Genomic DNA, 11,161 nt, shown 5'->3' on the forward strand with positions numbered 1-11,161 from the left:
GTTTGGCCTAGTGGTAAAAGTGCTTGCCTAGCATGTGTGAGGATGCCGGAAGTGGTTCTGTGGCTCAAGTGGTAGAGATCTAGCCTGAGAAGGCCCAAAGACAGTATTCAGGCCCTGAGTTCAAGCTGCAGGACTGGCCAAAAACAAATAAATAAAAAGAAAACCCAAATCAGAAAAGAAATCCCACACTTCAGAATTAATATGTACAGGCTGGGAGTTTGGCCTAGTGGTAGAGTGCTTGCCTAGCATGTATGAAGACCCAGGTTCAATTCCTCAGTACCATACACATAGAAAAAAAACTGGAAGTGGTGCTGAGGCTCAAGTGGTAGAGCTCTAGCCTTGAGAAAGTCCAAGGACAGTGCTCAGGCCCTGAGCTCAAGCCCAGGACTGGCAAAACAAAAAGAATATGTACACCTCACAAATAATAAACCATATACTTCTGTCCCCACAGCATAGCCTAGACCTTTGCAAGCATTCTGTTTCCTGATTTGAACATCACACTGATTGGTCTGAATAACCAAGACCTGACATTTTGGGAGAGCAATATTTGCTATGCATGGGGACATATTTGAGATAAAAGAAGACTCATTAGTGCAGGGTTAGGGCAGTGTCAAAGTTTGTCACTTAGAACTATTCCAGACCCCCCTCCTCCTCCTCCTCCTCCCCCAAGCCTCCTCCAGGGGCCAGGCGGTGCCCGGTCCCCTCCCAAGGCAGCTGCCTGGCCTTTATCTGGGGCCAGGCTTGGTGCTGGCCCCGCCCCGGGGCGCCACCACTCGGAGCTCCTGGCCGGGAAGGGCCTGGTCAGCTGTGTCCGGTGGAGACAGCTGCGGACCCAGCTGGGGACTGTGTCAGGGGCCGAGGGGAAACCGAGGGCCTGGAGTCCTGGCTGCCCCGGGGCTCCCCGGGTTTGGGGTGAGGGGGGCGGTGCTGCGGCGTGATGGGCCCCCTCAGAACTGCCCTGCGGCCACCCGTCGGACTCCTCTGTTTCCTGTTTGCGGGGGCAGCCTGGGCCCCCCAATTCAGCCTCCCGGACCCCAAGTTTGAGAGTAAAGGTAAGGTTTGCAGCTCCTGGCGGGCACACCTCCCCATCCCATCCTCTCCCCTCAGGTCTGCAAGGAAAGGCTGGTCAGTGAACCTCTAGATTAGATTCTGGGGGGGTTAATGTGGGGGTCGGCTGGCGTCTGAACCCCCCCGGGTCTGGTCCTGATGGGACGAAACTGGGCTGGAAGCCCCCAGGCTGGATTGGGGGGGCGGTGAAGAGAGGATCCTAAGGGACCTGCTGAGCCTTGGTGTTGGGGTGTGGGTCTCTGAGCCCCCCGGGGCGGGGGGATGAAGGGAGAAGGGCTAAGACAGGGTCCTGGCGACTGTAAACACGGTGCTCGGGCGCGCAGCCCCCCACGAGTGGAGGGAGGGACGCGGGCGCACGGTTGGCGCTATCTGGTCACCCGGAGCCTGCAGGGGCAGATAGGGGCCGCCTCCTCCCCACCCACCCGCCGGGGCCTGCGGGTCCCAGGGCGGGGTCTGGAGGCTGGGCCGGTGGGGGGTGGGGGACACCAGAGCCATTTGCGCTTGGAAGTTTGAGGGGCGCCACTCACGCGGGGGTGGGAGGGGACACAGGACTTGGTTCTTATCGGGTCCGCCCAGGCAGTGGGAGGGGGGAAGGAAAGGGCAGCTGGGGCCTGAGGACCCGGAGGGGCTTCCTGGACGGATGGGGACGGGGGGGGGTGTTGGGCATTCTCCATCCGCCATCGCCCCCTCCCGTCCCCCCACCTCCAGCTGCCCTGCTGGTGGCCCGCGGGGCTGAAGACCTGGTGTGTTTCACGGAGCGCCTGGAGGACTTGGTGTGCTTCTGGGAGGAGGCGTCCAGCTCGGGGCTCAACTACAACTTCTCCTACCAGCTGGAGTGAGTGAGATGGAAGTGGGGGTGCGGGTCCCCGGCCAGTGCCCAGGGATGGGAAGGAGGGGGGTGGGAAGAGGTAGAGCTTCCCGGAGGTCCTAGCTTGAGATCCCCCCCCCACGTCCCATGCCTGGGGTCAGGCCACGCCCCACATCGTGATTGCTGGGGGGGACCCCCAAACCGTGGGGGAGCAGCGCCCCTAGTGGCCTAGGTAACCATAACTCAGGCCGCGATGGCCCCTGGAACGCGATCCTCCTATACTCACACCTCCAATGCGCTCTTCCCCGTGGGCGCAGGGGTGAACCCTGGAAGCCGTGCGGCCTGCGCCGGGCTCTCACTGCCCGCGGCACCGTGCGCTTCTGGTGCTCGCTGCCCACGGCCGACACGTCCAGCTTCGTGCCGCTGGAGCTCCGCGTCACCTCGGCCTCCCGCGCCCTGCGTTACAAGCGCGTCATCCACATCAACGAAGTGGGTGAGTGCGGGGGGGGGGACGGGGCAGGGGGGCCGTGGAGGGGTGTCTCGGCCCTGGCCACCTGCCCGACCCCTCCACCCCCTCCTCCCGCAGTGCTTCTGGACGCCCCTGTGGACCTGCAGGCGCGCAGGGCGGAGGAGGGCAGCCACGTGGTGCTGCGCTGGCTCCCGCCCCCCGGGGCACCCATGACCACCCACATCCGCTACGAGGTGGACGTCTCCGCGGGCGGCGCAGGGGGCGCGCAGAGGGTGAGTCCCGGCGGTGTCACGGCCCCAAAGCCCCCCAGGACCCCAAGCCCCGCCATGCCGTCGCCACGAAGCCCAGCAGAACCCTCGACCCTAGACGCCATCCCCAAATTCCAGCACGCGCCCTCGCTCCTGCTCTACCACCCAGGTCCGGTCCCATCCAGACTCGGCAGCTCTCTGCTGATTGGCTATCGTTCCAGACGAGGCCCTGCTCCCTGCTCTCATTGGTTTACATGCAACGCTTAGGGGAAGGGCTGTCCTTGCCTAGCCCCGCCTCTCCGAAGGCCCCGCCCCACAAGGACACACCCCCAAAGGCCTGCTCAGGACGAGGCCACGCCCCACAGTCTCTTAGACCACGCCCACACGGGGGGCCACGCCCCTCGCGCGGCCACGCCCCTCACGAGGCCACGCCCCCAGGTGGAGATCCTGGAAGGCCGCACCGACTGCGTTCTGAGCAACCTGCGCGGCACCACCCGCTACACCTTCGCCGTCCGCGCGCGCATGGCGGAGCCGAGTTTCAGCGGCTTCTGGAGCGCCTGGTCGGAGCCCGCGTCGCTGCAGACAGCTAGCGGTGAGACCCCAGGGAGGAGCTGGAGGAGGGTGGTCGGGGAGACCCCGGGAAGCCCTCCGCCCTGACTCCGCCCTGTCACCAGACCTGGACCCCCTCATCCTGACCCTGTCGGTCATCCTCGTGCTCATCCTGGCGCTGCTGGCCGTGCTCGCCCTGCTGTCCCACCGCCGGTGAGCCACCCCGCCGGGGGGCCCCCTGTCTTCGGCTTTAGTGACTCTTCAGGAAGGGTTTCCAGCTGTTGGCCTTGGGCTGGCCTCAGACCTCAGTCCTCCTGCCTCAGTTTCCACAGTGATTGCTGGGGATTAGCCGGGTGCGCCTCGCGCCCTGCCTGGGAAGATTTAAATCCCCAAATCCCTCTGTCAAGTTCCTCCCATGCTCTTACCATCTGAGCAGACATCCTCAGGGAGGTGAGATTGCAGACACATAGCAGAGCTTTGCAGGCCCCCAAGCCTTTGGATACACTGTGCCTTCTGCCAAGAATGCCCTTCCTTTCCCGTCAGCCAAGCCATACACTAGATATCATTCCTGGCCTCATTCATTTCCTTGGAATATACAGAGATTCATATACAGATATGGATACATAGATAACAAAAAAGAGACAGCCATGTACCAGGCATCTCAAAGAGAGTGGACCACGAGTCCTGTGGGTCTCATGGTCAAGGAGACGTGTAGCTATGTGGTTATAAGTGTGACTGGTGGCTAGGGACATGATACAGTAACCAAAACACTAAAGTGGGAACCGGATGCAACCACATCAAAAGTGGGGGAGAAGGCGCATTAAGTGTAAAGACTCTGGGGTGGGACTGAACTTGGAGTACAGAAGCAGCTATCAGAGCCATGGGGCTGGAGCAGGGGTGTAAGGGTGAGTGACGAGTCAGCCACTCAGGAATCTCTGCAGGCTATAGTTTTAGATGTCAGCCTTTGGCTTAGGAGATTTGAACTCAGAGCATTGAGAGTACTAAGCTTAATATAGTCTCCTACTGAGGTACCTCTTCAGCCTTGGAGTCAATGCTAAAGATACTAAGGGGAGTGGTAAAACTACAGAAAGGACCAAAACAGTGACACAATGGACCTTCAGGTAAAGCCAAAGCCAACATTAGAAAATATTGAACTCTTATACATCCTTCAAAAACTCAATTCCAGTTGCCCTTTGGTAGGGCAATGCTGATGCTTCACCCTGTTTCCCAGAAGTTTTAGTAGCTCTGAAGATACTGGTTTATGTTCAGTAACATGGCCAAGAAAGAACCATTTGTGTGTGTGAGTGTGTATGTGTGTGTGTGTGTGTGTGTGTGTGTATGTGTGTGCCAGTAAAATTTTAAAAAAGGCGGGGGCATGGCTCAGGAGGTAGAGAATCTACCTATCAAACCTGAGGCCTTGAACTCATGGCCTTGTGCTCTCACATGGCTTAGTTTGTGCTGCCACTTGAGCAACAGCTTCACTTCTGGCTTGTACTGGTAACTGGAGGTGTATGTCTTAGGGACTTTCCTGCCTAGAGTGGCTTTGAACCAAGATCCTCAGATCTCAGCCTCTTGAGCAGCTAGGACTATAATCATGTGTCTGGCTTAAGGAGAGGGAGGGGGCTTTTAAATGTTTAGGGAGTGCTGGGGATTGAACCTAGGGCTTCCTGCTTGGGAGGCAGGTGTTCTCTCACTCACGCCACGCCCCCTCCCATCTGTACCTATCAGGTCTCTGAAGCAAAAGATCTGGCCTGGTATCCCCAGTCCAGAGAGCGAGTTTGAGGGTCTCTTCACCACTCACAAGGGTAACTTCCAGGTAAGTGGCTGTGCTGTCCCCTCTTCTGGGTCCGGGGCTATCCTGCAGCTGGTTAGCTGAAGGCCAGGCCACTGAGCAGACTGGTGCTGTGCTTTCCAGCTGTGGCTGTCGCAAAACGATGGCTGTCTATGGTGGAATCCCTGCACCCCCTTCACAGAAGACGCCCCTGTCCATCTGGAGGTCCTCTCTGAGCGCTGCTGGGGGATGACCCAGATGGTGGAGCCAGGGCCAGGTGATCAGGGCTCCCTGCAGGAGCCGCTGGGCACTGAGCATGCCCAGGACACTTACCTGGTGCTGGACAAGTGGTTGGTACCCAGAAGCCCTTGCAGCGAGCCCCTCTCAGACCCTGGTGGCAGCGTGAATGCAGAGGCCTTGGGTGAAGGTTCGGAAGCTCCCTCCTGCTCCTCTGACACGGCCTCAAAGCCCAGGTTGGAGGGGGCTTTGACAGCCAGCTTCGAGTACACCATCCTGGACCCTAGCTCCCAGCTGTTGCGTCCAAAGACACCAAGGCCTGCGCTGCCCCCCACCCCACCCCACCTAAAGTACCTGTACCTCATGGTGTCTGACTCAGGGATCTCAACGGATTACAGTTCGGAAAGCTCCCAGGGAGCCCCTGGGGACTCGTCGGATGGCCCATACTGTCACCCCTACGAGAACAGCCTGGTCCCAGCTACTGAGCCTCTGCATCCCAGCTATGTGGCTTGCTCTTAGGACTCCAGCTGTGGAGGCTCAGAGATCCAATATGGCCCCCCCTGAGAGAGTCCAGGCAGGGGCCGGGGAGCCAGTCTCAAGATAATGGCCCTTGGCCATCTGCCCAGCCCATCCTGCTCAGGTAGTAGCCACGCCCTGGCAGTGTTTGAAAAGATGTGCAGTTTCCTTCTTGTGTATATACATGTGAATATATATATATATGTGTGTGTGGCATACCGTGACATTTATCTACAAACACGCCATAGGTTCCTTAAGCTCAGTCTGCAATTTAGGTTCTGGGAAGACTCATCATGACAAAGCGTGTAAGTTATGCTAGCTGTCATAACAAGCACCTCTTCAGTCTGAGTGGTTAACTCCACTGAGTAGTTTCACTTGGATCTGACCTGAAACAGAACTGTGGGGATGCTGGGAAATGTAGTTTCATTATAGACCCTGGTTAATCGGAAAATTGTTCCAAGCAGAATAGTAGGGTGCTGGGAAATGTAGTTTCATTATAGACCCTGGTTAAAGGAAAGCTGTTCTGAGCGCCTAGAACTATTCTGTGCCCCCTAGTAATGACAGTGACCCATAGGATTTGATTCTGAATTAGGCCATGTTTTAAGAAATTACTGTGATGCCACCACACCATTGACTCAGGAGTAGTTTAAGTACTTTTCAAAAATTTGAGTAAGAAAGCTGACTCAGGAAGATCTTATCTTTCAGTAATTTGATTAAAGAAAAAAAAAAACATAAATATACCCAAACTTGTAGGCAAGAATGTTGTGAGAGAGCCGGGAGTTTGGCCTAGTGGTAGAGTGCTTGCCTAGCATGCACGATGACCCGGGTTCGATTCCTCGGTACCACATACATAGAAAGAAGCTGGAAATGGTGCTGAGGCTCAAGTGGTAGAGCTCTAGCCTTGAGAAAGTCCAAGGACAGTGCTCAGGCCCTGAGCTCAAGCCCAGGACTGGCAAAAAAAAAAAAAAAAAAAAAAAAGAATGTTGTGAGAATAAGTCCATATGCTCAATAAGTTGGGGTACAGTCAGCCACAGAATATTACGTAACTGAGAAAAAGGAAATGAGACTAGAAAATGTGGTTGAATATTAGTAATAAGGTTTAGTGGCAACAAAGAAAGCCCTGGAAAATTAAATTTATCATGAAACGACATAATTCAAAACAGGAAAGTTAAGTATTATTAAAATAATGTTGATATGTACATAATAATGCTAGGTGATTTGATTTTTTTTAACTGCTGAGGAACGGAACCCAGGGCCTTGCAGCTCTACCACTGAGCTACATTCTTAAAATCTATAAAGCTAATTTATCGATCTTCTTTTTTTTTTGGTCAGATGTGGGGCTTGAACTCTGGGCCTGGGTGTTGTCCCTGAACCCAAAGCTAGTGCTCTACCACTTGCCACAGCGCCAGTTCTCGTTTCCTGGTGGTTAATTGGAGATAAGAGACTCATGGACTGGCTGGGCTGGCTTTGAACCTTGATCCTCAGACCTCAGCCTCCTGAATAGCTAGATTTACAGGCATGAGCATTGGCGCCTGGTCAATTGATTGACTTTGGTTTTTGTTTTTTTGTACTGGTTCTGGGGTTTAAATTCAAGAGTCTGGACCCTGTCCTTGAGATATTTTTGCTCAAGGCTGGCATTCTACCACTTGATCCACTGTTCCACTTCCAGTTTTCTTGTGGTTCACTGGAGGTAAGAGTCTCAGGAACTTTCTGGCCCCGGTTAACTTTGAACTGCCATCTTCAGATCTCAGTCTGCTGAGTAGCTAGCGCCTGGCTTTTAATGCTAGTTTTGAAAGAGACAAAGTCCTTTCCATTCTGTAGGCCTTTTGCATCTTCATATGATCCAGAATGAAGTATCCCAGCACCCACCATGGCTCAAGGCTTGCCTCCAGCACTTGAACTCTCCTCCGAGTTGGGGTTACCAGCTTGGGTGGGCCACGGGGTGATTCTCATCTCTCCCTGTGGCTGGAAAGTCACCCACCACTCTGCCCTGGGGCCTAGCCCACCAGGCTCCAGGCAGACCCGCAGGCGGTGCTCTCCTGGGCCTGTTGCATCTGGCCACAGCCAGCACTGGGCCGGGAAGTAGCGCCGAAGCATGGCCATCTGCAGGCCGTCACAGCTGTCGGTTTCCCCGGCCGGGGTCTGCAAGGCCACCAAGAGCCCGCAGCCCTGACCATGGCCCAGCCTGCGACCGTAGTGGGCAGCGGTGTCCAAGAGCAAAGCAGTCAGGTAGGTGGAGTCCTGGGCCCCCAGGTCGTCCAGCAGGTACTCCTCCAGGCCGTCCAGCAGCAGCAGGGAGGGGGCAGGCCCCTGGGTCTCATGGGCAGAACACAGGAGCCTCAGGAGCTCTCGCGGGGAGGGTGGGTACTGGAAGTGAATTTTCTAGAAGATGGGAAAAGAAGGAAAAGGCCAATTTGGCACAGGAGGCCAGACGCTAGCTCCGAGCAGTACCCATCTCCTGGGTCTCTTTTGGTCTTGCAGGACTTTATCATTGCTGCAGGTTGCTGCAAGGTTTTTTTGTTGTCAGTCCTGGGGCTTGAACCCAGGGCCTGGGCACTGTCTACCACTTGAGCCACGGCGCCACGTCTGGCTTTTTCTGTGTATGGGGTACTGAGGAATCGAACCCAGGGCTTTATGCGTGCTAGGCAGGCTTTCTACCATTTAGGCCACGCGCTCCCAGGCCTCACCGCTCTCTTATTGGATGCCGCATCAATCAATCTCAACTAAGTCCCGCCCTTCACGAATTCCCCGCTCCACCCCATTATAGCTGCTTCCGGGGTGGGGGGGAGGTCGCCAACCAGTTTTCAGTGGTCATTGGTTTGTGTCCATGTCACTCATTCCCTCACAGCCCCATCATAGGCTAGCAGTGCTACAAGCCCCGCCCTGCCGTTACCTGCAGCCGCCAAGGGTCGAGAGTGGTTCTGGTACCCAGGGGGAGGCTTTGAAGAGGACGCCGGGTCAGGAAGAGCACAGGGCCGCGGCCTTCTCCGGCCACTTCCAGGGCTATTGCAAACAGCAGCGCTGTTTTCCCAGAGCCTGAAGTACCGAGCAGCAGCACAGGCGGCCCTGCCTCGGCCGCGCTCTCCTCCTCCCTGCTGCCAGCCACGCTGCCCCGGTTTAGCACTCGCCTCAGCGTCTCCGCCATTCGGCAACGTAGCTTCTGTCCAATCAAGGGCGCGGTTCCAGCTTTAAGCCCGCCCCATAAGAAGCCCCATTGGTTAGAGCGCGTCTAGCTTGTCTATTGGTTCACAGAGCTGCCCATCTCAGGTAGCTCTTGCTAGCTCCTCCCCCCACCTTGAGCAAATAATCTAGTCTGAGAGTGGAGGAATGGGGAGGCAAAACCTTGCTCTGAGGGGATCTCTGGGGCGAGTCGGGGAGGGAAAGCAGCATGAATACTATCGCTGGGGATGAGGCAGGTAATCAGACGAGTGTACAAGTTGAGAGTCGTAGGGAACCTGGCCACCTAGCCTTAAATGTACCCACCTGGCGCCACGGCTCACACCTGTAATCCCAGCCACTCAGAAGGCCGCGATCTGAGCCTCCAAGTTCGAAGCCAGCCCGGATCAGAAAGCCTGTGAGACGCTTGACTTCCAAATAACCACCAAAAGTCAAAACGTGGAGCGGTGACTCAAGTGTCAGCCTTGGGCAGAAAGAAAAAAAAAAGCCAGGCCCGAGGCCCTGAGTTCAAGTCTCCCCCCCTCCCCGCACAGAATTCAGCAGCAGCTGTCTGTGCGGTCTTCTCACTTCCACATTTTTTTAATTCTTTAATTTGATAATTCTTTAACTCTTGTTAGTACTGAGGCAAGAGAACAAAATCCGGAGAAAGGGGGCAGGAGAGAGAAAGGGGGGGAGACAGAGACTAAAGAACCTTGGCTCTCAGAACAGTGCTCACTCAGCACATTGTAGGTGGCAGGTCCCTCCTCTCACCAGCTCAGTGAATGAAAGGAAGGTGGGGATGGAGAATCTAAGAGATAGGAACAAGCAAGTTGGTGGCTGTCTGGGACGCCTCACCCAGACTCCCTGCCACTCACTTCTGCTGCCCTGGCAACCGGGTCTCTTGGTAACTTCAAAGTGGTGCCGTTGCCTAGCAACCCAGGGGGCAGGGTGGAACTGTGATTTCCTGGGCTGCTTCTCTCCCTCTGGGGCCAGAAAACAGTTCTACAGCATCCCCCTGCACACCCACTCACGCAGCTGGGCCCCCCTACACCCTTCTGTACACACACACACACACACACATGCGCGTGCGCGGCATGGATTCCATTTTCAGAATCCCCATCACCCATGTACTGACGGCTAGCTCTCCCCTACCTGACACACAAAGCATCTCATACGCACTCTGCTTGTCCTACATTTCCACCCCACACGCCTCCCTGTACAAACCCACATTACAGCATCCTCCCTCCCTGTCTCCCTGTCTCCCTGTCTCCCTCCCTCCCTTCCTTCTTTTTGTGACACTAGGGATTGAATTCAGGGCCTCCTGCATGCTAAGTCACACTGAACCACTTAAGCTAAACCCTCAGCCCTAAATGATTTTTATTTGGACACTTATTTGGGGCCAGTCCTGGGGCTAGAACTCAAGGCTGGGACACTGTCCCTGAGATTCTTTTGCTCAAGGTTAGTGCTTTGACTAATTGAGCCAGACAGCATCACATCTGGCTTTTTCTGTGTATATGGTAGTGAGGAATGGAACCCAGGGCTTCCTGCATGCTAGGCAAGCACTCTACCATTAAGCCACATTCCCAGCCCCTTGATATTCTTTTACTTCTTTGCTGTACTGCGTTTGAACCCAGTGCCTTGTCCTTATTAGGCAGTCATTTTACCACCTGGCGCCATGTCCCCAGACCTAGTTCTTCCTTTTTCCCTCTCTTCTTTCCTTCTTCCTTCTCTTCTTTCTTCTTTCCTTCCTTTCCTTCCCCCCTTCCTCTCCTCTCTTTTCCTTTCCTTTCTGGTACTGGGGCTCACACTCAGAACCTGGCCACTCTCCTTAGCTTTTCCCTTTCAAAGCTGGTGCTGTAACACTTGAGCTGTTTCAAGCATTTTCCCTGGCTTAGTGGAGATCAGTGTTTCAGAGTGTATTCTGCCCAGGCTGGCTTTGAACCGTGATCCTCAGATCTCAGCCTCCTGAGTAGCTAGGATGACAGGAAACTACCAGCACCAGGCTCTGCTTCTTTTCTTTTCAATGGTAGATATGAACCTAGAACTTACACAGGCGAGGCAAGTTCTATATCCACAACTGCACCTCCAGCCCAACAAACACGAGGTACCACTGTTTTTCAGGGTTTGTTCCAGACACTGAAGACTGACAGTGAATGTTGAACAAACAATGAAGTCTTTTTTTTTTTTTGATTTTGAGCAGAATCAGGTTTTGGTTTTTGTTTTTTGGTCAGTCATGGGACTTGAACTCTGGGCCTGGGCACTGTCCCTGAGCTCTTCAGCTCAAGGCTACCACCCTACCCCTGCAGCCACAGCACCACTTTCCATTTTCTAGGGGTTAA

The 11,161-nt window shown here is 55.2% G+C and overlaps 2 protein-coding genes across 2 annotated transcripts; one reads left to right on the plus strand and one right to left on the minus strand.

The window, feature by feature from the left end:
* Positions 1-824: 824 nt before the first annotated feature.
* Epor (erythropoietin receptor) lies at positions 825-5,989 on the plus strand. Its single transcript, XM_090336995.1, has 8 exons — positions 825-1,052; positions 1,777-1,903; positions 2,194-2,369; positions 2,463-2,617; positions 3,032-3,185; positions 3,268-3,355; positions 4,871-4,958; positions 5,058-5,989. The coding sequence occupies exons 1-8, from the start codon at positions 938-940 to the stop codon at positions 5,667-5,669; spliced, it is 1,515 nt and encodes a 504-aa protein (XP_090193121.1). The 5' UTR covers positions 825-937; the 3' UTR covers positions 5,670-5,989.
* Positions 5,990-6,255: 266 nt separating this feature from the next.
* Positions 6,256-8,824, minus strand: Swsap1 (SWIM-type zinc finger 7 associated protein 1). Its single transcript, XM_090337595.1, has 2 exons — positions 8,560-8,824; positions 6,256-8,048 (listed from the first exon to the last, which is right to left on the minus strand). The coding sequence occupies exons 1-2, from the start codon at positions 8,809-8,811 to the stop codon at positions 7,542-7,544; spliced, it is 759 nt and encodes a 252-aa protein (XP_090193721.1). The 5' UTR covers positions 8,812-8,824; the 3' UTR covers positions 6,256-7,541.
* Between the last annotated feature and the right edge of the window lie 2,337 nt (positions 8,825-11,161).

The sequence above is a fragment of the Megascapheus bottae genome, chromosome 1, assembly GCF_031878675.1.
Source record: "Megascapheus bottae isolate mThoBot1 chromosome 1, mThoBot2.hap1, whole genome shotgun sequence".
NCBI lineage: Eukaryota > Metazoa > Chordata > Mammalia > Rodentia > Geomyidae > Megascapheus > Megascapheus bottae.